Raw genomic sequence first — 27,184 nt, 5'->3', positions numbered from 1 at the left:
TAAAATTAACATTTTTTTTCTTATGAAATATACGTTTTTGTTATGTGTAAATGAGCTAGATTGAAGACACTTCAAGTACCCTCACTACCATCTTTGACATCTGCAGTCTAGACGAAAGAGGTCAGAGATGGTAATGAGGAAAGCTTGAAATACCTTCACGTCAACTCCAAGACGGCGGTTATTAGGGGTATCCGCAAGAAAAAAAATATTTTAAAAAAGTACTGAAAGAGGTCAGAGATGGTAGTGAAGGTGCTTGAAAAGCATTCACGTCAACTCCAAGTCGGCGGTTAGGGTATTCGTAAGAGAAAAAATATTTTATAAAAACACTTTTATTTGAAGAACATGTGAAAAAATAGAATTGAAATTAATGTATTCAAAAATATTAAGAATTTTGAATTTATAGAAAAAAATGAGAAAAAACTGGTGAAGGGACTAATTTGGTGCACGACATTTAATTTCAGGGGCTAAAATGAGTCACTTAGAGCATTTCCAATGGAGAAGCCCAGTTACTATTTAGTCAGAGAAAAAAGGAATTGGACCGTTGGAGGGAACTAAAGTGAGTTCCTTCACTTTTTTCAAGAAGAGAGAGAGAAGAGGACTAAATCCCCAAAACTGTCCCTCAGATTGGGCCCCTGCACCAATTTCACCCCTGAGTTTCCAATTGCACCATTTTGGTCCTCGAGATTGAACTCCGAGCACCATAAAAGTCCCGAAACCTATTTCTGGCCTGAATCAGCAAATCGGAGTGCTGATCTGGCAAGTGACTGCCACGGTGGATGTTCCATACGGTGTCGTTTAGGGTTTTGGCACCTAAGGAGAGTAAAACGTCACCGTTTTACATGAATGAAGAAAACAAAACATTAGAGCCATATGGGTTTTGATCACTCACAATCTTCTCCTTCCTTTCTCCAACACCGAAACACTTAGACTCCCTCTTCCTCTGACAATGGTGAAGGCTTAGTGTGGTGATTTAGGGTTTGTGAGTTCAACAGTTTTGCAGGATTGCTAGTGTCACCGTGGAGTTCACATATTGAGGAAACACCATTGTTGTTGTTATTGAGGTGAGTACACAGTGCCCTTATTTATTTTTTTTTTCCGACAATCATAGCTTGATTTTCAAGGGTTTAGTTGGCTTTCTGTTTGTTTGTGGTGGGGTGTTTTCATCATTGATAAAGGTTTAGGGTTTCATATATTGTTCTGTTAGGATATGAGTTTTAAACATGCTCTATTTTTACCTAATGAAACAGGGAAAAGTTTTCTTTTACCATCCATGAAATGCAATCTGTTGATTTTTGAGTTGTGACTATAGTCATTGAGTTATGTGTACAATTTTTATTTCTGATGCAGATGAAAAATCTAATTAACATTATGTTCCATCATGGGGTAGCTTTGAAAAAAATAAAGAAGGAAGGATGGTTTATTCTCCTAATAAGAAAAGTTGTTTGGCTGATATTGATGAAGATACATTAGATGTTTTCTATATTAGGAATTACCATAAAGAGCTTGGGTATGACAAGATGAAGGAATGTTGGTGGCTTGTTCACCAAAAAACTTAATGATTATTGAAATAATGATTATTTATTTGATTTTGTATGTGTGTGACTAACATTGGTTAATGATGATGATATATTGATTATTGATTCTTGAAATCAGGAAGTCTGCATAATAGCATAAGCAACCGTTTATGAGTTGTTCTTGAAATAAGTTTGGTAAATTTTATTTGGGTTGAATATGAACTGATTCTGCAAAATTGGAATGGGACCATGTTGTTTGCACGATATAAATGTTAAGGTCTATTATGGTGAATCAGTGTGAAAGTTAGGGACTTTTATGGTGCATTTTTTAAAAGTCAGGGTCTATTATGGTGCACGGGGTAAAAGTTAGGGACTGTTATGGTAAATCATTATGTGTTCTCACTCAACATGGCTATGTTATCTCAATTTCTGTTGTAGGGTCTAATTCTAGCCATGAGGGAGGTGATGTCTAATTTACATCACCGTTTCTGTGTGTGGCATTTGTGGCGTAATTTCAACAAACAATGGAAAGACTTGGAGCTAAGGAGATTGTTGTGGGATTGTGCACGGGCCACTACATACCAGGAGTTCAAGGAGTTAATGGATAAGATTAAGAGGCTTAACGAGGATGCCTGGGCATATCTAGAAAAATAGCTAGGAGATTCATGGACAAGGTTAAAGTTCAGTCACAAGCTAAAGTTGGACTCTATTTGCAACAACGCATGTGAAGTATTTAACTCAAAGATAAAGGAAGCACGAAGAAAGCCAATCATCACACTACTCGAGAAAATCAGAATTTTTGTAATGCGCACAATGGCTAAGAATAAGGTGAAGCTGAAAAATCACGTGGAAATACTACCACCAGTTATCAAAAGTAGGCTTGAGAAGGTTAGGAAGGAGTCTAAAAACTGACATCCAATTTGGGCTGGTGATAATGGTTATGAGAAATTCGAAGTGCATGGTCATCCTACAAACCATGTTGTTGATTTGGGAAAAAGACTCTGCACTTGATGTTCTTGTCCAGTTCCTGGTTGAAGAGGAGCGACTCGAACTCCCTACTGCATGACTAGCACCACCCATCATTTGTCACAAGAAGAAGAAGAAGAAAGAAGACAGAAGTGGAAGAGGATGATGAAGAAAATAGGGTTCACATTGAGTTTAGGGTTTATAAATGGGAGTAAAGACTATATTGGAGCAAATTCACCAAATGTCCACGTCATATAGCCGTTTCTACATCCACCGTGGCAGCTACTTGCCAGATCAGCACTCCGATTTGCTGACTCAGGCCGGAAATAGGCTTGGGAACTTTTATGGTGCCCGGAGTTCAATCTCGAGGACCAAAATGGTGCAATTGAAAACTCAGGGGTGAAATTAGTGCAGGGGCCCAATCCGAGGAACCATTTTGGAGATTTAGTCGAGAGAACTCCCATTAACCAATATATAATTGCCAAGTAGCAAGTAAAATAAAAAATAAATAATTATAGTATATAATTAAATAATAATTAATTTAATAATAATTATAATGACTAATTAAATTAAATATTAATATTTTTATTTAATTAATAATTTATATTAATTAATTAACTAATAATTAATTAAGTAATTAAGTTATAATTAATTTATTAATAATTATAATAATTAAATAAATTAAATAATTAAATTTTTATTTAATTAATAATTTATATTAATTATTTATATCATAATTAATATTAAATATTATTTATATTTATATTATTATATTAATTTAGCCGTTGCAAAACTAGCTGTTGTAAAAATAGCCGTTACTATGTTACTTTTTTTTTTTTTTTATCAAAGATAGGAGACTCTAACCCGCAACCTCTTAATTGAGTATGGAGAGACTATGCCATTTGAGCTATTACTCATTGGCCGTTACTATGTTACCGTTATTGTTAATAAATTAATATTTTGTTACTCTATATATACCACTTAGATACACTTCTATTCTCACACTATCTACTATTCTTCTTTATCTTCTTCCAAGTTTACGAAATTAAAGTTCTGCTACTATTAGAGGACTTGATTGAACACATATAGCAATTTCACAATGCTTGTCGTCAACTATAGAATTTAATTATATTTTTTTTTGTATTAAATAATTTTACAAATTAGTGTAATCCTGAATTATATATTGTGTATTATTGTTATATATAAATTTATTTAATATTAATATCTTTTAATAATGAATTATTTTTAAATTTAAATATTTAAATTACATTATTAAAAAAATTAATTATATTTATTTCAAGTATTTTAATTAATTAATTAATTAAGTGGGACCACAATAGGGACTAAAGTTAGTTCCTCCTAATAGAGAAGAGAGATACTTTGAGTTCCTATTTACTATTTATGACGCAAAAGTTGATGTGGAGTTGCTTTTTATGACAGGTGGGTCATAAACAGGAACTGGAATGAGTTCCCTACTGGAGATGGTCTAAGGAGGAACTCCTCTTCCTTGGGACTTGTGCGAGGACTTCCTTATTCTTTTCTCCAACGGTTGGAGTCCCATTGTGTCAGAAAAAAGTGAGGGAGGGACTCTCCATTGGAGGTGCTCTAAGAGCATCAGAAGCCCAGTTACTATTTAGTCAGAAAAAAAAGGAATTGGACCGTTGGAGAAAACTGAAGTGAGTTCCTTCACTTTTTTCAAGAAGAGAGAGAGAAGAGGAGTCCCTCTGAATGGGGACTCCCATTAACCAATATATAATTGCCAAGTGGCAAGTAAAATAAAAAATAAATAATTATATAAAATATTAATTAATTAAATAATTATATTAATTAATTAAATAATAAATAATTTAATAATAATTATAATGACTAATTAAATTAAATATTAATACTCTTATTTAATTAATAATTTATATTAATTAATTAACTAATAATTAATTAAGTAATTAATTTCTAATTAATTTATTAATAATTATAATAATTAAATAAATTAAATAATTAAATTTTTATTTAATTAATAATTTATATTAATTATTTAATTAATCTATTGTGTATTATTGTTATATATGAATTTATTTAATATTAATATCTTTTAATAGTGAATTATTTTTAAATTTACGCAAAAACTGATGTGAAGTTACTTTTTATGACAAGTGGGCCATAAACAGAAACTGTGATGAGTTTCCTACTGGAGATGGTCTATGTAAAGTGAGGGACTAATTTAGTGCATATAGAACGATGACATAATAGATGACACGTAGACGAATACTGTTGCAACACGTGGCACAAACGGACACGTGACCAAATAACATTGTGACACGTGGCACAGCCATCCACGTCAGCATGCCACGTGTCACTGATCACCACATCATCACACCATTACACGTGGCTAGATCATGAAGTGACACGTGTCACTTACAGTCTACGTCATTATGTCATGTCATCATATCGTTAATGGAAAATGAGTCAGGGACTAATATGATACATTTTTTTCAATCTCAGAGACGTAATTAGTGCAATTGAAATTTCAGGGACAATTTTAGTACATAACGCTAATCTCAGAGACCATTTTGGGGTTTAACTCCTAAATTAACCTTTAAAGAATAAAATAACACCGTTACAAATTTCTACGGAAATTATTATGACATTCTTCTTAAGAAACTCGGTAGAAAATTCCTAATAAACAAAATTTTAAAAATTTACGTATAGTTATTTTTATATAAAGTTAATATTTAAAAATAATTAGTTAAATTTAATAAAAAATATAATAAAAACTCACATACATATAATGATATAAAGTTAATAATTAAGAATCAATAAATTTTAATTTAATCAAACATATTAAATTATATAATTATTTTTAACTATTAACTTGACGCACTTTAACACTCCACCAACAAAAATACTCAAACGATTCAATTTCTTCGTGAGAATCTGAATTTGTGTTTATGGGAATGAAGCAGACTCTGATGTCGAGACACCATACATTTATTGGTCGGTTTGTCATACTCTCTCTTCCTCACAAAGCTTTGTGCATTGTGCATGTTATTGGAGTTTTCTTTGTACCTTTATTGGCAGGTGCTATACAGAATAAATCTTTTTAATTTTTTTTTTAATAATTGAGAGAATAAAGTGTGATCTCATATTATTAATTTTATAAATAAAATTAAAAATAAATATAAAATAAAAGTAATAAAAAATTTAAAATTATATTTTACACTCTCAATTTTTTTTAACAATTAAAAAAATTTATTCTCAGTACTATATCATAAAAAAAATTTACTGTCTTGATTGTACAATAAACAAAAAAAAAAAAAATCTATAAACTATTATTTTTATTAAAATTTGACCAACACTTATTAACAAAAAAATATATATATAATTTTATATTATTAGATGTAATCTCATTTTATTAAAAACTTTAATAATAACTAATTAATAACTATAAATTATAAAATCTGTTTAAAAAATAACACATTTTATTTACTGTAAATAAAATATGCCAACAAAAGAAAATATTATTTGTAACAAGATATCTGTATTTTTTTTATGGTAAATAAAATATGTATTATAGTGCAAAATTTACACATTTTTTAATTTGTATAAGATTTTAGGTTTGGTGATTTTCTGAAAAAAGGTTGCGTAAGATTATTACTTTATAAAGTAAATGGTTAAATTAGTCTTTAAAAAATTATTTATTTTTTAAATTAGTTTTTGAAAGATTTTTTTAATTAAATTCATCCTTTAAAGATTTTAAATTAGTCATGTTAATTCTTTTGTCATTTTTATTGTTAACGATGTTAAAATTTATTGATGTGATACGTTAAGTAATATCACAATACACACCTAATAGTCCTAATTGATTATTAATATTATTAATTTATGAATTTAGATTAAATCAACCCCAAATTGAGAGATTCCAATCCTCAAGTTCTTCCCTTAATTAGGTTTTGATTTGATCTAATTTCATAAATTAATTATGTTAATAGTCTATTGAGACTCCTAAAAGTGTGTTGTGGTGTCACTTAACGTGCCACATTAGTAAATTTTGACACCGTCAACAAAAAAAGTGACAAAAGGATTAACATGACTAATTTAAAATTTTTAAAGGATGAATTGATTAAAAAAAAAATCTTTTAGGGACTAATTTAAAAACGAGTAATCTTTCAAGAACTAATTTGACCATTTCCTCTTACTTTTTAGGGTAAAGTACTGTTTTGATCTCAACGTTTGAAGTGAATCCTATTTTAATCCCTAATTTTTAATCGTCCTATTTTTGTTCCAAAACATTTAAAATAACATCAATGTTATCTCACTGTCAATTCTGTCACTAACAATAAACATAATTGATGTAATGTTAATAATATTTTTGTTAAAACTATGTTTGTTCAACTCCCTTTTCCTACCTTCACCCTCTCAACAAGCCCAAATCTCATTCTCCTACTCTCTTCTTCCGATCCCTTTTATACTATTAATTTTTCAAGAGCGATTTGAGGAGGAAGAAGAAGGGAGTAGGAGAATGAGATTTGGACTTGTTGAGAGAGCTATGATGCACGGATATTGACACGGACATGGGTAGGGCTGGAAGTGAGTCAAGCCAGCTTATGAGCCAGTTCGAGCTCGACTCGTTAATAGCTCGATAAGTTAAGCTCGTGAGCTGGTGAGCCAAGCTTGAGCCTAAAATTGAGCTCATAAATTAAATGAGCCGAGCTTGAGCTTGGATAAACTCGGCTCATTAGCTCGTGAGTTGGCTCGATTATGTATATAATTATTAATACAGATATCCTATATGCATCTAGTCTATACTTTTAATATTATATATATACATATGAAATAGTAATATATAATTATATATATTAATGATCTTAATTATTTAAAATTTTATATTTATTTATTACATATAATTTTGATGTAAGACATAAATAAAAAATTTATATTTATTGATAGATAAACTATAATTGTTCTTTTCAAATATTTTTTAAAATATATAAGTTATAATTTATTGATATAAAATTATAGATTATATATTTATGTTTCTATTATTTGAGCCAGCTCGTGAGCTTTTGGTGAGCCGAGTTTGAGCTTAAGAAATATGCTCAATTGTTAATGAGTCGAGTCGTGAGCCAAGCTCAATTTTGGTGAGCCGAGCTTAAGCTTGGTCTAGCTCGACTCAGCTCGGCTCACTTCCAGCCCTAGACATGGGATACGTCGACACGCGAATTTTAAAATCTTATATGATACGATGACACGCATACATATAAAATATAAAGTATTTTTTAGATAAATCGTAATGATATTTTGATATTTTATTGATATTAAAATATAAATTAAATTTTTAATTATTTTTAATATCTTATTTTAATTATATCAAGTATATAAAATATTTTTTTGTTTTAATAAATAATAATATATACTATATCTAAATTTATTTTAAGAATATATGTTAAGAATAAGATTGGATATGCTGACACGTGATGATATTTAGGTGTATCCAGGCATGTCCGGAGAAGAATTTTTTATTTTTTATTAAGATACGATTAGATACAGTAGACACGCGTGTCGGTGAATGTCGTGTTCGAAATGTGTACGACACGCGAACACGGCAACTCAGCGAAGTGTCCATGTTCGTAATAAGAGAGTAATAGTAGGAGAAAATGTTGAGCAAACATAATTTTAACAAAAACATTATTAATAGTACATCAATTTTATTAAGTGTTAGTAAATAATTTGATTGTAGATAATATTAATGTTATTTTAAACATTTTGGAATAAAAATACAGTAATTAAAATATTAAAAAATAAAATATAATTAATTTTAAATATTGAGAACTAAAATAATACTTTATCCTACCTTTTGAGATATCATACTCAAAATTCGCCTTAATAGTGTATAGCATATTTAGAAATTTAAAAATAACAAAATGACAATTCGTCCTAATAAATTGTGTTTTAAAATATTAATTCGTCGGGCCATTTTTCTTTTCAAAATTTAAAAAATAAAAAAAAGATTATTCACCTTTGACAAATTTATTTTTTAAAAATAAAAAAATAAAAAAGATAATTCATTCCCAGCAAATTTCCTTTTAAAAATTAAAAAAATTAAAAATATAAAAGAACAACGTTTTTTTAAATAACTTAAATAATTAGTAAAAAAAGCTAATTTTAATTTTAAAAATTAAACTTTAAATCAATTAAATATAATTATTATTTTAAATAATTAATAGACCTAAAATATAATCCATTATTTACGTTGTTCATATTTTTTATTATTCATCTAATAAAATTAATGTTATAATTAGCTCTCTAATTTTTTTTTTTTTGAAATCACCAACCATTCTCATTTTTGGGATTTCATCCCAACAAATTATATAAAAATGTTTTAACCAAATTTACATATATCGGCACATATCAGTAATTATTATATTTATTTTATTTATTCCATAATAATCCGAAAGCGACGAGACTTGACCTGGAAAATTTCTTTTCGGCATTTGGATTTTCATTGAAAAGTGGTGTCTCTGCCTCCTCCCAAAACTAAAATAAATAAATAAATATTAAATAAAACAGCTACTTCTAAGTTCTACAGCGTGAATCTTTCGGATCTCTTTGGTCGGACTCGGATCCTCCATTATCATCTCTCTCTCTCTCTCTTCAGATCTCTCTGTTCCCCTTTTCACACTCTCACTCAGGTAAGAGGTAACCATGCCACTCTCCATTTTCACTTCCCTTTTTGCCGTTACTCTTCTGAACCCATCAAAATCTCATTTAGGTAATCACAGATCTTCTACTTGATTCATTTCTCTTCTGCTTCAAAATGTGGGGTTTGCTGCCATTGTTTCTGAGCATAAATAGATCAATGCTGGGTCAAAGTTTTGTTCTTTGCAAATGGGCCATTGGGAATTGGAGCATGCTGCTATTGCTTCTTTTTTTTGCTTTGATTTCATTTCTATCACTTTCACTTTTTATGTACTCATTGTTTTCTGACTATGTTAGTTCTTAGTTAATTGCTTAGTTTTGAGCTAAGATGATGCTAAAGTAGAAGTTCAATCTGGAGCTTTTAATTTCATATTTTCACTTTGTTTTTCTTTTAAGTTTTAAATTAAGAAAAAAAATATTTTATATTTGCATATTCCAAATTTGTCTTCATGCACTTGGCAGCCAAAGAGGGGGGGGGGGGGGGTTTGATGCAATCTTTTTAATTTATCCTCTACTAATGTACTCTTTGCATTATTAATTAGTGTGCATGACTTTGGAAGGTCTTGTTTGTTTCTTTTATCATATTTGTATGAATTGTGAAATTTCAATTATGTACCAAATATTCAAGAAAACAAGAAGAATTTTTTATGTTGTGTTGCTTTTGCCTGTTTGACTGGTTTATAGGTCATGACAACACCTCACAAGGTCTGCTATTTTTTCCTCCATCCTGTTCTTATCTTTTTCCTTCAATTGGATAAGTTGCTATTAGACCATAGAATGATGCATTCTTTTTTTTTTTTTTTGAAAGATTGTAATCTCTTTGGTATATAAGTTGGATGGTAAATCGAAAATCACATTGATTGTCTAGAACATTTATACTTGTTAGACACAACAGATGAATGGTGAAACTTGTTCTATAAGAGTGTAGTTTTTGACTTTTTTCCTTGTGATCTTGTCTTGAATATCTCTATTTAACTTGTAGGATAGCTTGGTGTGAATGATCGATCCAAGTAACCTTTCGTCTGCTGATGGGATTGAAGTAGTACACTAGAATTGTGTTCATGAAAACAATATACTTTTGGAGATGATACTGGTGTTTTGAATGGTGTAGATGGTAGACCGCAGTGTTGCTGAAATTACAGAAATGGCATCTCCAAATGGAAATGTTGAAAATTTTGATGAGTTGGATGGCGCTGCAACTGATAACTCATCTGTGGTGGAAATCAGGGAAGTAGCAAATGGCAGCAGCAATGGCAACAATGTGGACAATTCTAATGTGAGATCACTTTTTTCTCCTTACTCTTTTTCCTTAGAACTGAGTTCATGATCAACTTATTTTGTTTATATTATTTGAGTCTGATTTATTTGCTCAATTCTAGGATAAGGATGTTACTACAGTAGAGGATCAATCAAGGCAATTAAGAGCTCAAAAGGGTCCTGTGAAGGAAAAGTGCACAAAGCCCACAGGTTCGAAAGGTGTTCATACAAACTCGGTGAAAAGATTCCAAGATGGAAAAGATGAACATGCATCATCTGCTGTTTCAAATGGTACTTCAGCTTCAGAACCCCACCCTAGGCAGCCTGCCAAAATCAGATCGTATGATGACAAGGAAACTCTGTTGTCGAAGGTAAATATTGTTGTTACCTTTGGTTGCTTTATCCTGTCATTACTTGTGCTAGCATTCGGTTAATATTTTTTCCTTTGTTCTTTTATCTTTTGGGTGTTGGGTAATACCAATATAGTTTTGGCTTTCCCTGATAGTTTTTACTCTTTTCTTTCAGCACCCTGGAAAATCTGATCCAGTGTCTTCTGAAGTACCACTGTATGTAATACTTTGCATGTATTTGTGAATTTTCATCATATGCTAGTTGAAGAAATATGTTATGTCATATAGAAATGGTTTTACCTATTTGACTAGTCTAATGTCACTTATTTGAATCAGGGACAAAGCTAAACCAAGATCATTGAAGAAAGGGCCCGCTGAAAATGTTCAAGGAGGAACAGAATGTTCTTTGTATCCTTTTATATATTTATTTGTTTTTTTGCATGTCCGTTTGTGATTGGGTGTCTTTTGCTTCCTTGTGAGCACAAGTGGGAATCTAATGGGACTGCCTTTATGGTCTTGGTGAGTTTATTATTGATTTTTTAGAGCACTCTGGTGTTTGATCATGGTCTTTCCTTAATCCACTTGGAAGTCCTACTGCAGAAGATGCTAAACCTCGCAGGGTTGGGGCACTTCCAAATTATGGATTCAGCTTCAAATGTGATGAGCGAGCTGAGAGAAGAAAACAGGTAATCAATTATTACTTACTTCCTTATTTTGTTTTAACATGAGGATTTATTTCAAATAAGTTTGTAGTTAAAAGAATCATTGATATTCCGGTGGCCAGTTTTACTCAAAGCTCGAGGAAAAGATTCATGCAAAGGAAGTGGAGGAGAATAACCTACAAGCAAAAACCAAGGTTTATATTTGATATCTATGCCGGCAAATTAGGGAAATGGATCCTCTCCAGTTTTTTTAACACTTGAGGAAATGCAGTGTGATCTCTCACCATTAACTTTACAAGTGGGACCAAAATTAAATATGAGAGAGAGAGAGCAATGAAGGATGAAAGATCACAATTGACACCCACCATCCAGTTTTTTGTTCACTGGAGAGGATCCACTCCCGCAAATTAGTGGCAGATGTTTTTTAGTTCATATGAATGCCTTTTTGATTGACATAAACCTTTCATTCCTTTTGTAGGAGACCCAAGAAGCTGAGATTAAGATGCTTAGGAAGAGTCTTGCATTTAAAGCAACTCCAATGCCTAGTTTTTACCAGGAGCCTACTCCTCCTAGGGTCGAGTTAAAGAAGGTAAGTTTCTCTCTGTGTGTACACGCTGGCATACACATGGCTCTGCATCAAATGGCATCCAGTCCAACTGTGTAAATGTATAACGCATATTATGTAGATTACTTTTGCTTTGTGAATGCACAAATGTGGGCATGGCTACATTTTTCATGCGGTTTCTGAGAGTAAGAATTTATGACAATCTTCCAATCCATTTCGGATGAGCAATCTCTTCTGATTGGAGCTTTCTTCTCAATCTTCCACATAACTTGATCAACTGATTTCTATGTAATTAAATGTCTTTTTTGCTCTTCTGATTACAGAATTATTCGTCTCCACTTATTATATGATGAATATTCACTTACATTTATAGTGCTATTAGTTACTCTAACTAGTTGTGGTATTTTTCACTAAGGAGTCAATTATTTTTTGCTCTTTTGATTTCTCTTCACTGATAAGTTGAAGTCTTGTTCCCTGCTTTAGTTGTTTTGCAATCCGAACTTGACATTGTACTTATCCATAGTCCCCCCTCCTCCCCTTTTCCTCCTCCTGATATCTTGTGATTGACCTTCTGCTTAATCTTGTTGAGTTTGTGTTTGATCTTGTCATGTGGAAATTGAAATTCATTTGCCTATGAACTTACAAATGTAGATACCAACTACAAGAGCGAAATCCCCCAAGCTTGGTCGTAGGAAGAGCGCAACACATCCAGGGTCAGAAGGAGACGCTATCAGCAGTGCTCAAGTAGGTCGTTTAAGCCTCGATGAGAAAGCGTCTCAGAGTACACCAACTAAAGGAATTTCTCCTGTCAATCAAAAGAAGCCGCAGCGAAAATCTCTTCCTCCTCGACTGGCTTCTGAAAAGAGTAGTCAATCCAATTCATCTACTGCGCGGACTCCATCTAAGATCACAAAAACCCCCATATCTAGTGTAGCGACTAAAGTTACCACCTTGTCCAATTCAACAGTGAAAGATAAGGTCAAGGTGGCTGAGGCCAATGAAGAAAACAACATCTTGTCCCATGAAAAAAGCAAAGTTCCACCTCTGAATGCGGCTCCCAGTTCCATGGACAAGCCAAGTGAAGCCGAGTTGTGCACAAATGGCAATGTACTCAGAGAAGAGAAACAAGAACAAGAACGAACCTTTGTACAACAAGAACCCATAGCGACCGAGAATTAAGTAAGTGGCAGGAGCAGAACTGAGAAACCTACTATCCAGAGCAGTTCATTCGTCTTGTGGATATTGCAGAAGCATATGACTGAGATTATTTAACAACAAAGGCCTGCAGATTTGCATTATGGTTTGTAATGTCAATTTGTCGAAGCAGCATTGTCTCGCGTTGTTCGCTCACTCCCGAAACACCGTCTTTCAAAAGTCAGAGAGAAAATTAAACTACAAGGATAATGACTGCTCACAATACTACATCCATATGCCGAGGCGCATAGTGTCCGCCACCTATCCCAAGAAGGACTTTCTTCTTATCATTCTCCCTACAAGATCATGAGATATAGATTCAGGTTAGAAGTTAGAACAAACTTTGAAAAATGTAGCACAAAGATATTACATTAAAGAAACAAACATGATTTTTCTCAAGAACTATATTCCATAGGATGCATTATGCAATGTTGGCAGCATTAGAACAATTTAAAAGATATCAAGAGCAGATGCTAAATTGGAAGACTATAGTTAAAAGTATTTCCCATCTTGCAAAACAGTGAAAATGATGCTATCTGAAAACACATCGCACATAATCTCATGTAAACCATCAAATATGGAACAAGAAAAATTCTACATATCGATGCAAAGTGAAGAAAACACAAGTCCTCAACCTGAGCCATTACTTGAGCAGCATCCTGTCTTTTCCAATAGTCGACAAAAGAAAACCAGTTTATATTAAGCTATTCAACAACAAAGTGTTTTCACAAGTCATAACCAAATCAAATAACTCCTAAGCGAATTTGTATATTTTGTATTATGTCTACTGTCTTAAATGATACTTTTCCAAGTCTTCTACAAGTCATCATCAAATCACAGAGAGAAATTATACCATCTTAATTTATTCATTCAAAATTCAAATGTATTTATTTTCCCCCTAAAGTTATAGCTAACAGCTTCTGATGAAACATGAGAATGCTGTTGAGATGGCACAAATTACTTAAAAGAACCAAAAGATATTAAAATTTTACCCAAAAAAAAAAAAAAGGATTCCCACACATAAAAGGGTATCGGTACAAGTGAGAGATGGTTAATTGAGGACCAACTTAAGGACAGTCAACAATTCCAATAACTCGAAATCACGTTCCTGCACCGAGTATTAAACTACAATAACATTGCTGATTTACAAGCTTCACCTATATTTCTCTTTGAACATCAGTTTTTTTTCCTCCCACCCAAAAAAATTTGAAAGATGGAACCTTCTACATTGACAAGTACTCGCAAAAGGGAAAGATGAATATGAATTGAATGTGAGATTAAGCGTCAAGAAAAAGAAAGACAGTCTTGATTTGGAAACCAAACATTGGAGGAATAGTAATGAATTTAGACCCTAGTAATAGATTATGCAATGTACTTATGATATATGGTATATCAAATCCATCAATCCAGAACAGATCTAAGAGGAAGAAAAGAGCACTCACCAATCTCAAGAAACATTGTTGGCTTATTCGTGAATGGCCCGTGATGAGTGGCCTCCAAAGTAATCTAAATTGAGGAAACATATCAAATTCTGATAGAATAGCTTTTGAAAACTACAATCCCATTATTGAAAACACAATTTAACAAAAAGCCATTTTTGTCCAACGGAAAAGAAGGCATGTAGTTCCGAAAAGTGCTAAATTTAAGAAGGCATTCTGAATTTCTCAATTGCTCAAAAGAAAACACACCTCAAATTCAGGGACCAGGGGAAGAAACATGAAAGAACTATACAAGTTGGTATCCCAAGCAAGAAGAACAGAAAAAGAGGGAAATCAAGACAAGAAATGAATACCAATGGGATGAACAGTGAGGGCAGGTTTGTTAGAAACAGCAGTGTGCTTGCTGAAGAAGATGACCTCATCAACAACCTCACCAGTCTTCTCTTTCCACCTCTTGTCCAAGTCATCCTCCACCACTATGCTCTTCCCATGAAGCAAAACCCTCACCCCTCCATTACAGAAACTCTTCATGTCATCCTATAATAAACAATCAAAGGTGTTGCAATCCATTGCATCAGAATAAATAATTCGTAGAAAACAACTAGAAATGAATTTTTACTAATTATAAGAAACATAACTGACTAATATATAACTAACTCAATGATATCTACAGTAGCAAAACCGTTAATAGTCAAAATAGTTGTTAATTCAGTTCTCGACATATGAAATACCTCAAAATTGATTCACTATTAAGTGATCTTTCACGACCATTTTAACTATTATTCCAAAAAAGAAAAGAGGAATTTGAAAATGAAGTATTGATAATTGAATGGGGACCTGGTTGCCAAGCGGGCATTGGCAGGGTTGATGGAAGCAGGGTCGGAGGTTGTAGCAACAAGAAGAGTCACCATTGCTGAGTGGTGGTGGTGGTGCTTCACTTGAATTGAATTTGATGATGATGATGATGATGATGAAGGAGAAGAAGGTGAAGGGAATAATAATGGTTTGGAATTTGAAAGCGGTATTAAAGAAAAAGGTGGTAAGCACACGGTTATTCACAGCAGTAACTTCAATCTTCAAAACTCAAAAAATTAAAAAAACTGAAAAACCCTAATCGCCGTTCCAGCATCCTCTCTCGTCTCTCCCCTACTGTCGCCGCAACCAACCCACCACTGCCACCGTCACAGTCGCCATCGTCGAACTACTCTCCGTCGCTCACTGTCGTCGATCGATTTCTAACACAGCAACGGCCAACGACATTCCTCTCTAGTCTCTCCCCTGCTGCTGCGCCATCTAACACAGTAGGTCATCTCTTTTCTCTTTACTTTCTGATTTCCTTCTTTACACTTTTTAACTTAGCTTTATCATTTGTATTACTTTCTGTTTTACTATGATTTGAAGCAGGGGAGACAATACTTTTTTACATAGTCAATTAGTCACCCATTTTTACAGTTTTTTTTGTTGCCCACGGTATCTCCCAATCCCAATCCGACAGGTCAAGAACTAATCCGTTTCATTTACTTATGATTTATTGCCAGTTTTCATAAGTAGTTAAGGGTTTGATGCATGGAAGAAATAAGAATGTGGATTTGATAGAATGAAAGACGTTGAGGTAATACAAGTGATATTGGTGCATGTTAGAGTTGCTAACTGGTAACTAATCTATAATGTTAATGTTAATGCAATGAACTTGTTAATGCTACCTAGAACTAGAATTATGTTATCTACCATTGATAATGACTTGGTCAAATAACTTCTATTATATAAATTGAAATCAGACAAGTCCTTGGCCAATTAGCTTGACTTGCTCCTTGGTTATTACATTTGGAATCTTTTGCTTAATGAAGCATTTGCTTTGTCTCAGCATCAATAATGACCAACTTACACTTTAATTCATTCACTGCTAGTACTTTTATATTTGTTTATTGTTGATGTTGTTGTAGACTTGATGAGGCAAAAGTTCAGAGAGCTCTAAAATGTCCTTGCATTGCTGACTTGCAAACTGGTCCCTGCGGCTTTCAATTTTCGGAAGCGTTTTTCTGTTTTCTAAATAGCACTGCTGAAGAAAAGGTAAGTTCTTCAATTTAGTTGTTTGCATTGGTTTGAGAATGTACAAGTTTAGAATTAACAAAGTGTATTTTTAAATGAAGTGGCCTGCCTTTATGATTGCCATAGAATTTTTTCTCAATAAAATAATTCAATACATATTTTTATAAATATTATTTTATACACATTTTTAACTATTATATATTTTTACGTATTTTATATATTCTTAATAAAATAATTGATCATTAAAATAATAAAATTAGAATAATAAATTTTTTATAGTTGAATAATTAAGGTTTTAAAAAAATTTATAAATACCAAATATACTTCTAAAGTAAATCATTGATGATTATTTTTTTATAGATGTATCATGATTGATTTTTTAATATTATTTTAATTATAAAATTACTTTTTGTCGTATTAAATTTTATTATATTTATATTTTTTCGGATGAAAAAAAAAACATTATTACACCTCGACCAAAAATAATTATTTATTATTTACTCTTCCTCAAAATGTTTGCAGCTCTATCAAGTTCAGTTCAGCCTGGACCCTGGAACTGAGCTTATGCATGTTTTGTTTTCTGACACAGTTCAGTTCAATTTGTTCTGCTTCTAATGCAGCAATTTATTAGCTAACGACAGACCCTTAAACGAAGTTTAAATTCGCGATAGATTAGTTTTCCTCTATCGGGATGGAGGATTCAGAGGGCAACCAAAAAAAATAGTCTCTCTCTCCTATGAGCTCAATCCCACCATGCCTTCGTCTCTTGCAAGGAACCATAAATCCAAGCACGAGAGAGTTAAAGCGAATCCACGCCCACGCAATCACCAATGGCCTTGCACGATTCTCCTACGTCTCCAGCAGACTCTTGGCCTTCTATTTCCAATGCCACCAGCGCAACCGCCGCAATATGCGCTGTTTAGAGGCCTTTTTCATTCACATGCCAATTCACACTGTCTTCGATTTCAATGTCATGATAACAGCTTTTTCAAGAGACTCACAATTTTACAACTGTTTTCTGCTTTTCAAACAAATGCTAGCCACTGGTGTTAGGCCCAACTCTCACACCTTCACCATGTTTGTCAAATCTTGCCGTGGCTCTTTGTCTCTCCTCCAACAAGCCCATGCTCAAGTGGTGAAGTTAGGGAGTGTGGATTATGATGCTTTTGTAGTGAGTTCTTTGATTGGTGTTTATTGTGATCATGGAGAGGTTGGTGTTGCACGCCAGGTGTTCGATGAATGTTCCAACAAGAATGTGGTGTGTTGGACTGGTCTTGTTACTGGTTATTGTAATAATGGTTTAATTGAGAAAGCAAGGCTGTTGTTTGATGAGATGCCGCAAAGGAATGAGGTATCCTACAGCGCCATGGTGTCTGGGTATGTGAGAAATGGTTGTTTCAATGAGGGCATTCAAGTTTTCCACGAGCTCAAGTGTTGTGGAAATGATGTTAATTTGAATGGCTCTCTTCTGGTGAGTGTGCTCAATGCATGTGCTGCTGTGGGTGCATTTGAAGAAGGCAAATGGATTCACAGTTACATTGATGAAAATGGTTTGGAGTATGAACTCGAACTGGGGACTGCGTTGATTGATTTCTACACCAAGTGTGGGTGGGTAGAAGAGGCAGAGAAAGTGTTTGATAGTATGCCTAGTAAGGATGTTGCTACTTGGAGTGCTATGATATTGGGTTTGGCTATTAATGGAAAGAATTATATGGCTCTTGAGCTTTTCGATAAGATGGAGAAGGTTGGACCCAAACCCAATGCAGTTACTTTTGTTGGTATTCTAACTTCCTGCAATCACAAGGACTTGTTGACTAAAGCGTGGTGGTTTTTTGAACGAATGAGTGGAAAATATGGCATCCTACCATCCATTGAACACTATGGATGCATGGTTGATATTTTGGCGCGAGGCGGGCGAATCAAAGATGCTTTAGCGTTAGTTGCTAGGATGCCGATAGAACCGGATGGAGCCATATGGGGGTCTTTGCTCAACGGATGCATGATGCATTGTCATGTTGAACTGGCACATAGAGTTGGGAAGTATTTGATAGAATTGGAGCCTCAACGTAGTGGATATTACATCCTTCTAGCAAACATGTATGCAAGTACGGGCAAATGGGAAGGTGTCTCCGAGACGAGAAGACTGATGAAAAAAAGGGGAGTGTCAACCATTTCTGCTTGGAGTTTCATAGAAATTGACCAGTCCATCCACAAATTTGTTGCTGATGATAAGTGTTGTACATATTCAGAAGAAATTTACAGAGTTTTAAACCACTTGAGTAAGGGACTCGAGGATTTCTCCAGATCAAAAGATGCATTCTATTTATTTGAAGTAATATAACTTCAAAAATAATGGTCTCAGATTCATATTGCATATGAATTTCAAGATATTCTCACTTGTTAATCTGATCAGCCATCTGTACATTATGGAATTCATTCTTTATTTCAATACTAAAGTTGGTTGTTGAGACTGCCAAACTCACTTTATGGCAAATGAAATGATCTTCAGGTCTAAACTCATTTGGAAAAAGGGTAGTTATTGATATTGTCAAATTCGATACTTTCCATTAGAACAGGAGCATCATCCACTGATGTCTATGAAGAATGGCCATGTTGTGATGCTGACAAACAAGGAAGATTTGGAATTAAATTGAATAGTTGCACAGATCATTGAGTAGAACAGGTTGGAATTCCAAACATCAAATTGAAAGACCTGTTTAAAGGCCATGGAGTCCTCTAAAACCTATTGCAATGGAAGAAGCCCTTAATTTTGTGCTCAAGATTAAGGTACAAACCCTTTGCTTCATATCTATCTATCATGAATAGAAAGCTCGTGAATTCTTTGCTGATTTGGAATTTTCTCTGCATTCAGAATTTCTTTTAAAAGGTGAAAATTGTGTCGGTGATGACGATGGCTTGCGGTTTCAAATGGTTAGGGTTGGTAAGGAATCGGGAAATGGTGCTTGATGCAGATATTAGTCACTGTTGGTACGGCCTGTGGCGATGTTGCGTCTGAATTGTGCTCTGGTTCTGTCCCATTGCTTAACCCTGTTCTTTCTGTGTTGTGTGTGTTGAGTTGTTATGTGTTTGCTTGCCAATTGATTTGTTAGGGTTTGTGATTTGCAATTTGTTCGTGTGTGTATGCCGATTATGGAGTTTGATCCTTATGTTCTTAATCTTTTATTGAATCTCCGGTTATATGTTTCCATCTTCTGTTTCCCTCATTCTTCTTCCTTGATCATTGTTTGAATGTGGGATGTTGAAACTTGCATGTCTTTGGTGGGTATTTTGGAGAGTGAGAATGAAGTAGATGATGTTCTTGTTGACGATGCTTAGCTCATGGTTTCTTGACTGGTCTGATGTGCAGGGTATGGCTTGCTTATGTAACTTCCTTGAACAGTTTACAACTGTTTGCTTGATTATGCAGAATTCTGATTCATTGGAAGTTTGAAGAAGTTTTCAGTTGCAGTTTTGACTGTTGCTGTTTAGTGGAGGAATGTCAATGGTGTCCTTTTTCATGAGATGTAAGTGTTTTATGTTTTATTAAGCTGACATCAATTAGGGTTGCTTTTAGGCACATGCTGCATTGTCCAATTGTTGGGTTCATAATATTGTAGTGCTCTGTTTTTAATGTGGCAAAATTCAGTTTGGTTTTGGAGTGATGTAGTGTGGAATAAGTGTTGAAAGAGTATGTTTTTTGTAGATGTGTTTTTATTGACTATTGAATGTTGCTATTTGTGTCTTCATAACGGTTTTGGAGTTTTGGTTACTTAGTTATATCAGTTATTCCACACTACATCACTCCAAAACCAAACTGGTCTATAGTAGAATACGTGTGGAGGAGGAAAAAAATGTTCTTCAATATGTTTGGATAACAAGTAAAATCACTAAAGTTTTGCATGATATTTTTGTTTGGGCGATTCATTAGAAATTAGAACCCTATTTATAAATATTTTGAAATAATTAAGTCAAATAATATCGTTTCCCGTATTCATATGAGGTATGTTGCACTGTATTGAGATACCAAGTGTATGAAATTATAGTACTATCATAAATCACCATAATATGGTACAAGTTAAAAATCGTGGGATTAAAAATTGTGTACCATACCTTACAAATAATGTTTCATCGCATTAAGTAATTTTGGATGCTAGTTGTAAAACTCTTCCTAATTCTCATAAATCTCAACAATTACTTCTTGTTTTGTTATCCATAGAGTCTTATTCGATAGTTTGAACTTATAACTTTATTTCATAAAATTTTGGATCATTCTTAACAAAACATAAGGATTACCTTCTACCAGAAAAAAAATGACCTTACAAATAAAGTTGATATGGAATTCAAGATGTCGTTGGTACAAGCATGTATATTGTAGTACCTCATACTTTCGAACTTCCTAGTATATATGGCGATATGCAGCCGAATGCTCCATCAAAGTTTGTTGTATAATGCTTGATTCAGTAGTGATATTTCACTCGATCAAACTCTAGTACTCTAATTGCAAAGACTCTGTTATAAAATCTATGCTTAACCAATAGTTTGACACTCATCTATACTGTGGTTAGGGTCCCTTGGTTCAAAAGACATTGTGTTTTTTTGCATAAGGTTCAAGTCTAATGTTACATAGCAACTTAGAACTTGTGAATGACTAAGAAGGATGACAAGATAAATCGTGAGTGCAGCATAACCTTGTAGGATGTAGCGTATCACCTTAGCTTACGGAAAGTTTTTAAATATATCAGTATATCGGTGTTTCAATAATTTTTAATCGTTAATTTTAATTATATATATTAGATATATTTTTTATAATTAAGATCAATAGTTAAAAATTATTGAAAATTTTCCTTAGTCTACATGTGACTTAAGGATAGAGTTGGACAGATTCCACCTGAAGCTGATGCACACACTCTTGACAAATTTACTGTGTCTTGATTGTACAATAAACAAGAAAAAATAACACATATTTTATTTACTGTAAATAAAATATGCCAAAAAAAGAATCTTGTTTGTAATAAGATATGTGTATATTTTTTGCTTTTTTTACCGTAAACGAAATATGTATTATAGTGCAAAATTTACACGCTTTTTAATTTGTATAAGATTATTACTTTTTAAGATATCGTACTCAAAATTCGTCTTCAGTGTATAGTATGTTTAGAAATTTAAAAATAACAAAAAGACAATTTGTCCCAACAAATTGTGTTTTAAAAGATTAATTTGCCGGCATTTTTTTTAAATTTGAAAAATAAAAATAGATTATTCGCCTTTGACAAATTTACCTTTTGAAAATATTAAAAAAAAAAGATAATTAATTCCCAGCAAATTTACTTTTTAAAAATTTAAAGAATTTACACTTCAATCCTAGCAAATTCGCTTTTTGAATTAAAAAAAAAAAAACTTGAATTTGTCCCGGCAAGTTCTATTTTGCCCTTTATTTTCTGAAATCACCAATAATTCTCATTTTTGGGATTTCATCCCAACAAATTATTTAAAAATATTTTAACCAAATTTACATATATCGGCACATATCAGTAATTATTATATTTATTTTATTTATTCCATAGAAAAAAAAAAAAAAAAAAACGAAAGCGACGAGACTTGACCTGGAAAATTTCCTTTCGGCATTTGGATTTTCATTGAAAAGTGGTGTCTCTGCCTCCTCCCGAAACTAAAATAAATAAATAAATATTAAATAAAACAGATAGATAAAAGCAACAGCTACTTCTACAGCGTGAATCTTTCGGATCTCTTTGGTCGGACTCGGATCCACCATTCTCATCTCTCTCTCTCTCTTCAGATCTCTCTGTTCCCCTTTTCACACTCTCACTCAGGTAAGAGGTAACCATGCCACTCTCCATTTTCACTTCCCTTTTTGCTGTTACTCTTCTGAACCCATCAAAATCTCATTTTGGTAATCACAGATCTTAATGCTTCAAAATGTGGGGTTTGCTGCCATTGTTTCTGGGCATAAATAGATCAATGCTGGATCAAAGTTTTATTCTTTGCAAATGGGGCATTGGGAATTGGAGCATGCTACTATTGCTTCTTTTTTTGCTTTGATTTCATTTCTATCACTTTCACTTTTTATGTACTCATTGTTTTCTGACTATGTTAGTTCTTAGTTAATTGCTTAGTTTTGAGCTAAGATGATGCTAAAGTAGAGGTTCAATCTTGAGCTTTTAATTTCATGTTTTCACTTTGTTTTTCTTTAAGTTTTAAATTAAGAAAAAAAATATTTTATATTTGCATCTTCCAAATTTGTCTTCATGCACTTGGCAGCCAAAGGGGGGTTTGATGCAATCTTTTTAATTTATCCTCTACTAATGTATTCTTTGCATTATTGATTAGTGTGCATGACTTTGGAAGGTCTTGTTTGTTTCTTTTATCATATTTGTATGAATTGTGAAATTTCAATTATGTACCAAATATTCAAGAAAACAAGAAGAATTTTTTATGTTGTGTTGCTTTTGCCTGTTTGACTGGTTTATAGGTCATGACAACACCTCACAAGGTCTGCTATTTTTTCCTCCATCCTGTTCTTATCTTTTTCCTTCAATTGGATAAGTTGCTATTAGACCATAGAATGATGCATTCTTTTTTTTTTCTGAAAGATTGTAATCTCTTTGGTATATAAGTTGGATGGTAAATCGAAAATCACATTGATTGTCTAGAATATTTATACTTGTTAGTCACAACAGATGAATGGTGAAACTTGTTCTATAAGAGTGTAGTTTTTTCCTTGTGGCCTTGTCTTGACTATCTCTATTTAACTTGTAGGATAGCTTGGTGTGAATGATCGATCCAAGTAACCGTTCGTCTGCTGATGGGATAGAAGTAGTACACTAGAATTGTGTTCATGAAAACGATATACTTTTGGAGATGATACTGGTGTTTTGAATGGTGTAGATGTAGACCCCAGTGTTGCTGAAATTACAGAAATGGCATCTCCAAATGGAAATGTTGAAAATTTTGATGAGTTGGATGGCGCTGCAACTGATAACTCATCTGTGGTGGAAATCAGGGAAGTAGCAAATGGCAGCAGCAATGGCAACAATGTGGACAATTCTAATGTGAGAACAGTTTTTTTCTCCTTACTCTTTTTCCTCAGAACTGAGTTCATGATCAACTTATTTTGTTTATATTATTTGAGTCTGATTTATTTGCTCAATTCTAGGATGAGGATGTTACTACAGTAGAGGATCAATCAAGGCAATTAAGAGCTCAAAAGGGTCCTGTGAAGGAAAAGTGCGCAAAGCCCACAGGTTCGAAAGGTGTTCATGCAAACTCGGTGAAAAGATGCAAAGATGGAAAAGATGAACATGCATCATCTGCTGTTTCAAATGGTACTTCAGCTTCAGAACCCCACCCTAGGCAGCCTGCCAAACTCAGTTCGTATAATGACAAGGAAACTCGGTTGTCCAAGGTAAATATTGTTGTTATCTTTGGTTGCTTTATCCTATCATTACTTGCACTAGCATTTGGTTAATCGTGCTTCCTTTGTTCTTTTATCTCTTGGGTGTTGGGTAATAAAATATAGTTTTGGCTTTCCCTGATAGTTTTTACTCTTTTCTTTCAGCACCCTGGAAAATCTGATCCAGTGTCTTCTGAAGTACCACTGTATGTAATGCTTTGCATGTATTTGTGAATTTTCATCATATGCTAGTTGAAGAAATATGTTATGTCATATAGAAATGGTTTTACATATTTGACTAGTGGAATGTCACTTATTTGAATCAGGGACAAAGCTAAACCAAGATCATTGAAGAAAGGGCCCGCTGAAAATGTTCAAGGAGGAACAGAATGTTCTTCGTATCCTTTTATTTATTTATTTGTTTTTTGCATGTCCGTTTGTGATTGGGTCTCTTTTGCTTCCTTGTGAGCACAAGTGGGAATCTAATGGGACTGCCTTTATGGTCTTGGTGAGTTTTTATCGATTTTTGAGAGCACTCTGGTGTTTGATCATGGTCTTTCCTTAATCCACTTGGAAGTCCTACTGCAGAAGATGCTAAACATCGCAGGGTTGGGGCACTTCCCAATTATGGATTCAGCTTCAAATGTGATGAGCGAGCTGAGAGAAGAAAACAGGTAATCAATTATTACTTACTTCCGTATTTTGTTTTAACATGAGGATTTATTTCAAATAAGTTTGTAGTTAAAAGAATCATTGATATTCTGGTGGCCAGTTTTACTCAAAGCTCGAGGAAAAGATTCACGCAAAGGAAGTGGAGGAGAGTAACCTACAAGCAAAAACCAAGGTTATTATATTTGATATCTATGCCGGCAAATTAGTGGCAGATGTTTTTTAGTCATATGAATGCCTTTTTCATTGACATAAATATTTCATTCCTTTTGTAGGAGACCCAAGAAGCTGAGATTAAGATGCTTAGGAAGAGTCTTGCATTTAAAGCAACTCCAATGCCTAGTTTTTACCAGGAGCCTACTCCTCCAAGGGTGGAGTTAAAGAAGGTAAGTTTCTCTCTGTGTATACATGCTGGCATACGCATGGCTCTGCATCTAATGGCATCCAGTCCTAGTGTGTAAATATATACCACATAAATAAATGTATGTTCCCTTTGCTTTGTGCATGCACAAATGTGGGCATGGCTACATTTTTCATGCGGTTTCTGAGAGTAAGAATGTAAGACAATCTTCCAATCCATTTCGGAAGAGCAATCTCTTCTGATTAGAGCTTTCTTCTCACTCTTCCACATAACTTGATCAACTGATTTCTATGTAATTAAATGTCTTTTTTGCTCTTCTGATTACAGAATTATTCGTCTCCACTTATTATATGATGCTATTCGCTTACATTTATAGTGCTATTAGTTACTCCAACTAGTTGTGGTATTTTTTGCTAACGAGTCAATTATTTTGTTTGTGCGAACTTCAGGCATCCTAGATATGAAAATTGGAGGGAACGCTTTATTATGGAAATTGCATGTGTAGTTATATCATTGGTTATGAAACTTATTTTCTGATGATGTTTAACCAACATTGGTAGGCAGGCGACATACAAGATAAGCCTCTCATATAATGTAGTACATGTGATAAGTTTAGAAAACTTTGATGCTCATTCGTTATGATTTCAATTACTCTGATGATTCATAAAATTAGAGTCGATTATCTACTTTCATTTATCTCCATGAGGAACCTTAGATTCAATGATTATTGTTTCTAAAATTTTGGTGGTGTTGAGGTTCTATATGGCTGAAAATATTTCAGTTAATTTGTTGTTATATATGGCTTGTCACTTTGTGCATCTAAACTGATTTTACTTTATCAAAATCTGATTTTTCTTCACTGATAAGTTGAAGTCTTGTTCCTTGCTTTAGTGTTGTTTTGTAATCCGAACTTGACATTGTACTTATCCATAGTCCCCCCTCCTCCCTTTTCCTCCTCCTGATATCTTGTGATTGACCTTCTGCTTAATCTTGTTGAGTTTGAGTTTGGTCTTGTCGTGTGGAAATTGAAATTCATTTGCCTGTGAACTTACAAATGTAGATACCAACTACAAGAGCGAAATCCCCCAAGCTTGGTCGTAGAAAGAGCGCAACACATCCAGAGTCAGAAGGAGACGCTATCAGCAGCGCTCAAATAGGTCGTTTAAGCCTCGATGAGAAAGCGTCTCAGAGTACACTAACTAAAGGAATTTCTCCTGTCAATCAAAAGAAACCGCAGCGAAAATCTCTTCCTCCTCGACTGGGTTCTGAAAAGAGTAGTCCATCCAATTCATCTACTGCACGGACTCCATCTAAGACACCTAATTACACAAAAACCCCCTTATCTAGTATAGCGACTAAAGTTACCACCTTGTCCAATTCAACAGTGAAAGATAAAGTCAAGGTGGCTGAGGCCAATGAAGAAAACAACATCTTGTCCCATGAAACAAGCAAAGTTCCACCTCTGAATTCGGCTCCCAGTCCCATGGACAAGCCAAGTGAAGCTGAGTTGTGCACAAATGGCAATGTACTCAGAGAAGAGAAACAAGAACAAGAACAAACCTTTGTACAACAAGAACCCATAGCGACCAAGAATTAAGTAAGTGGCAGGAGCAGAACTGAGAAACCTACTATCTGGAGCAGTTTATTCGTCTTGTGGATATTGCAGAAGCGTATGACTGAGATTATTTAACAACGAAGGCCTGCAGATTTGCATTATGATTTTTAATGTCAATTTGTCGAAGCAGCATTGTTTCGCGTTGTTCGCTCACTCCCGAAGCATGCTCATTTTGTCCCTCTACCTCTCCCTCTCCCTCCTTGTGGCAGCAATATGTAACTATCTGTTGGGTTGTTCTTAGTTGATGTTACTTTAATTATGCAGCATTTGTCTGATTGTTACATACTGAAAATGTTAGGGGAAATTTTTGAGAATGTTATTTCCTTTCCATTAGTGGTACAATTCTGTTTCAGGCCTTTGCTTTTGTATAATTGGCATTGTCACATGAAACAAGCTGTTTTATGTTGTGAACAATTCTCAATCATATATGCTTGTCTTA

At 33.6% G+C, this 27,184-nt stretch overlaps 3 protein-coding genes and 1 long non-coding RNA gene across 4 annotated transcripts; all 4 read left to right on the top strand.

The window, feature by feature from the left end:
- Positions 1–9,031: 9,031 nt before the first annotated feature.
- LOC112770707 (protein WVD2-like 6) lies at positions 9,032–13,603 on the top strand. The gene is made up of 9 exons (XM_025815085.3): positions 9,032–9,166; positions 10,285–10,449; positions 10,553–10,801; positions 10,956–10,996; positions 11,117–11,188; positions 11,370–11,466; positions 11,565–11,636; positions 11,921–12,031; positions 12,659–13,603. The coding sequence occupies exons 2-9, from the start codon at positions 10,285–10,287 to the stop codon at positions 13,184–13,186; spliced, it is 1,335 nt and encodes a 444-aa protein (XP_025670870.1). The 5' UTR covers positions 9,032–9,166; the 3' UTR covers positions 13,187–13,603.
- A 1,818-nt stretch (positions 13,604–15,421) lies between these two features.
- On the top strand, positions 15,422–19,183 carry LOC112770704 (pentatricopeptide repeat-containing protein At5g06540). Its single transcript, XM_025815065.3, has 3 exons — positions 15,422–15,941; positions 16,584–16,710; positions 17,310–19,183. Exon 3 carries the CDS (start codon positions 17,426–17,428, stop codon positions 19,028–19,030), a length of 1,605 nt encoding a protein of 534 aa, XP_025670850.1. The 5' UTR covers positions 15,422–15,941; positions 16,584–16,710; positions 17,310–17,425; the 3' UTR covers positions 19,031–19,183.
- Positions 19,184–19,337: 154 nt separating this feature from the next.
- Positions 19,338–20,198, top strand: LOC140181187 (uncharacterized). Its single transcript, XR_011876026.1, has 3 exons — positions 19,338–19,476; positions 19,562–19,677; positions 20,057–20,198. It is a non-coding gene; the product is annotated as an uncharacterized lncRNA (long non-coding RNA).
- A 2,233-nt stretch (positions 20,199–22,431) lies between these two features.
- LOC112770706 (protein WVD2-like 6) lies at positions 22,432–27,184 on the top strand. Its single transcript, XM_072224533.1, has 9 exons — positions 22,432–22,527; positions 23,596–23,759; positions 23,864–24,112; positions 24,266–24,306; positions 24,427–24,498; positions 24,678–24,774; positions 24,873–24,944; positions 25,045–25,155; positions 26,191–27,184. The coding sequence occupies exons 2-9, from the start codon at positions 23,628–23,630 to the stop codon at positions 26,725–26,727; spliced, it is 1,311 nt and encodes a 436-aa protein (XP_072080634.1). The 5' UTR covers positions 22,432–22,527; positions 23,596–23,627; the 3' UTR covers positions 26,728–27,184.

This window comes from Arachis hypogaea, chromosome 18, assembly GCF_003086295.3.
Source record: "Arachis hypogaea cultivar Tifrunner chromosome 18, arahy.Tifrunner.gnm2.J5K5, whole genome shotgun sequence".
NCBI lineage: Eukaryota > Viridiplantae > Streptophyta > Magnoliopsida > Fabales > Fabaceae > Arachis > Arachis hypogaea.
Note: the sequence above shows the minus strand (reverse complement) of the source record. Positions and strands in the feature narration are given on the sequence as shown.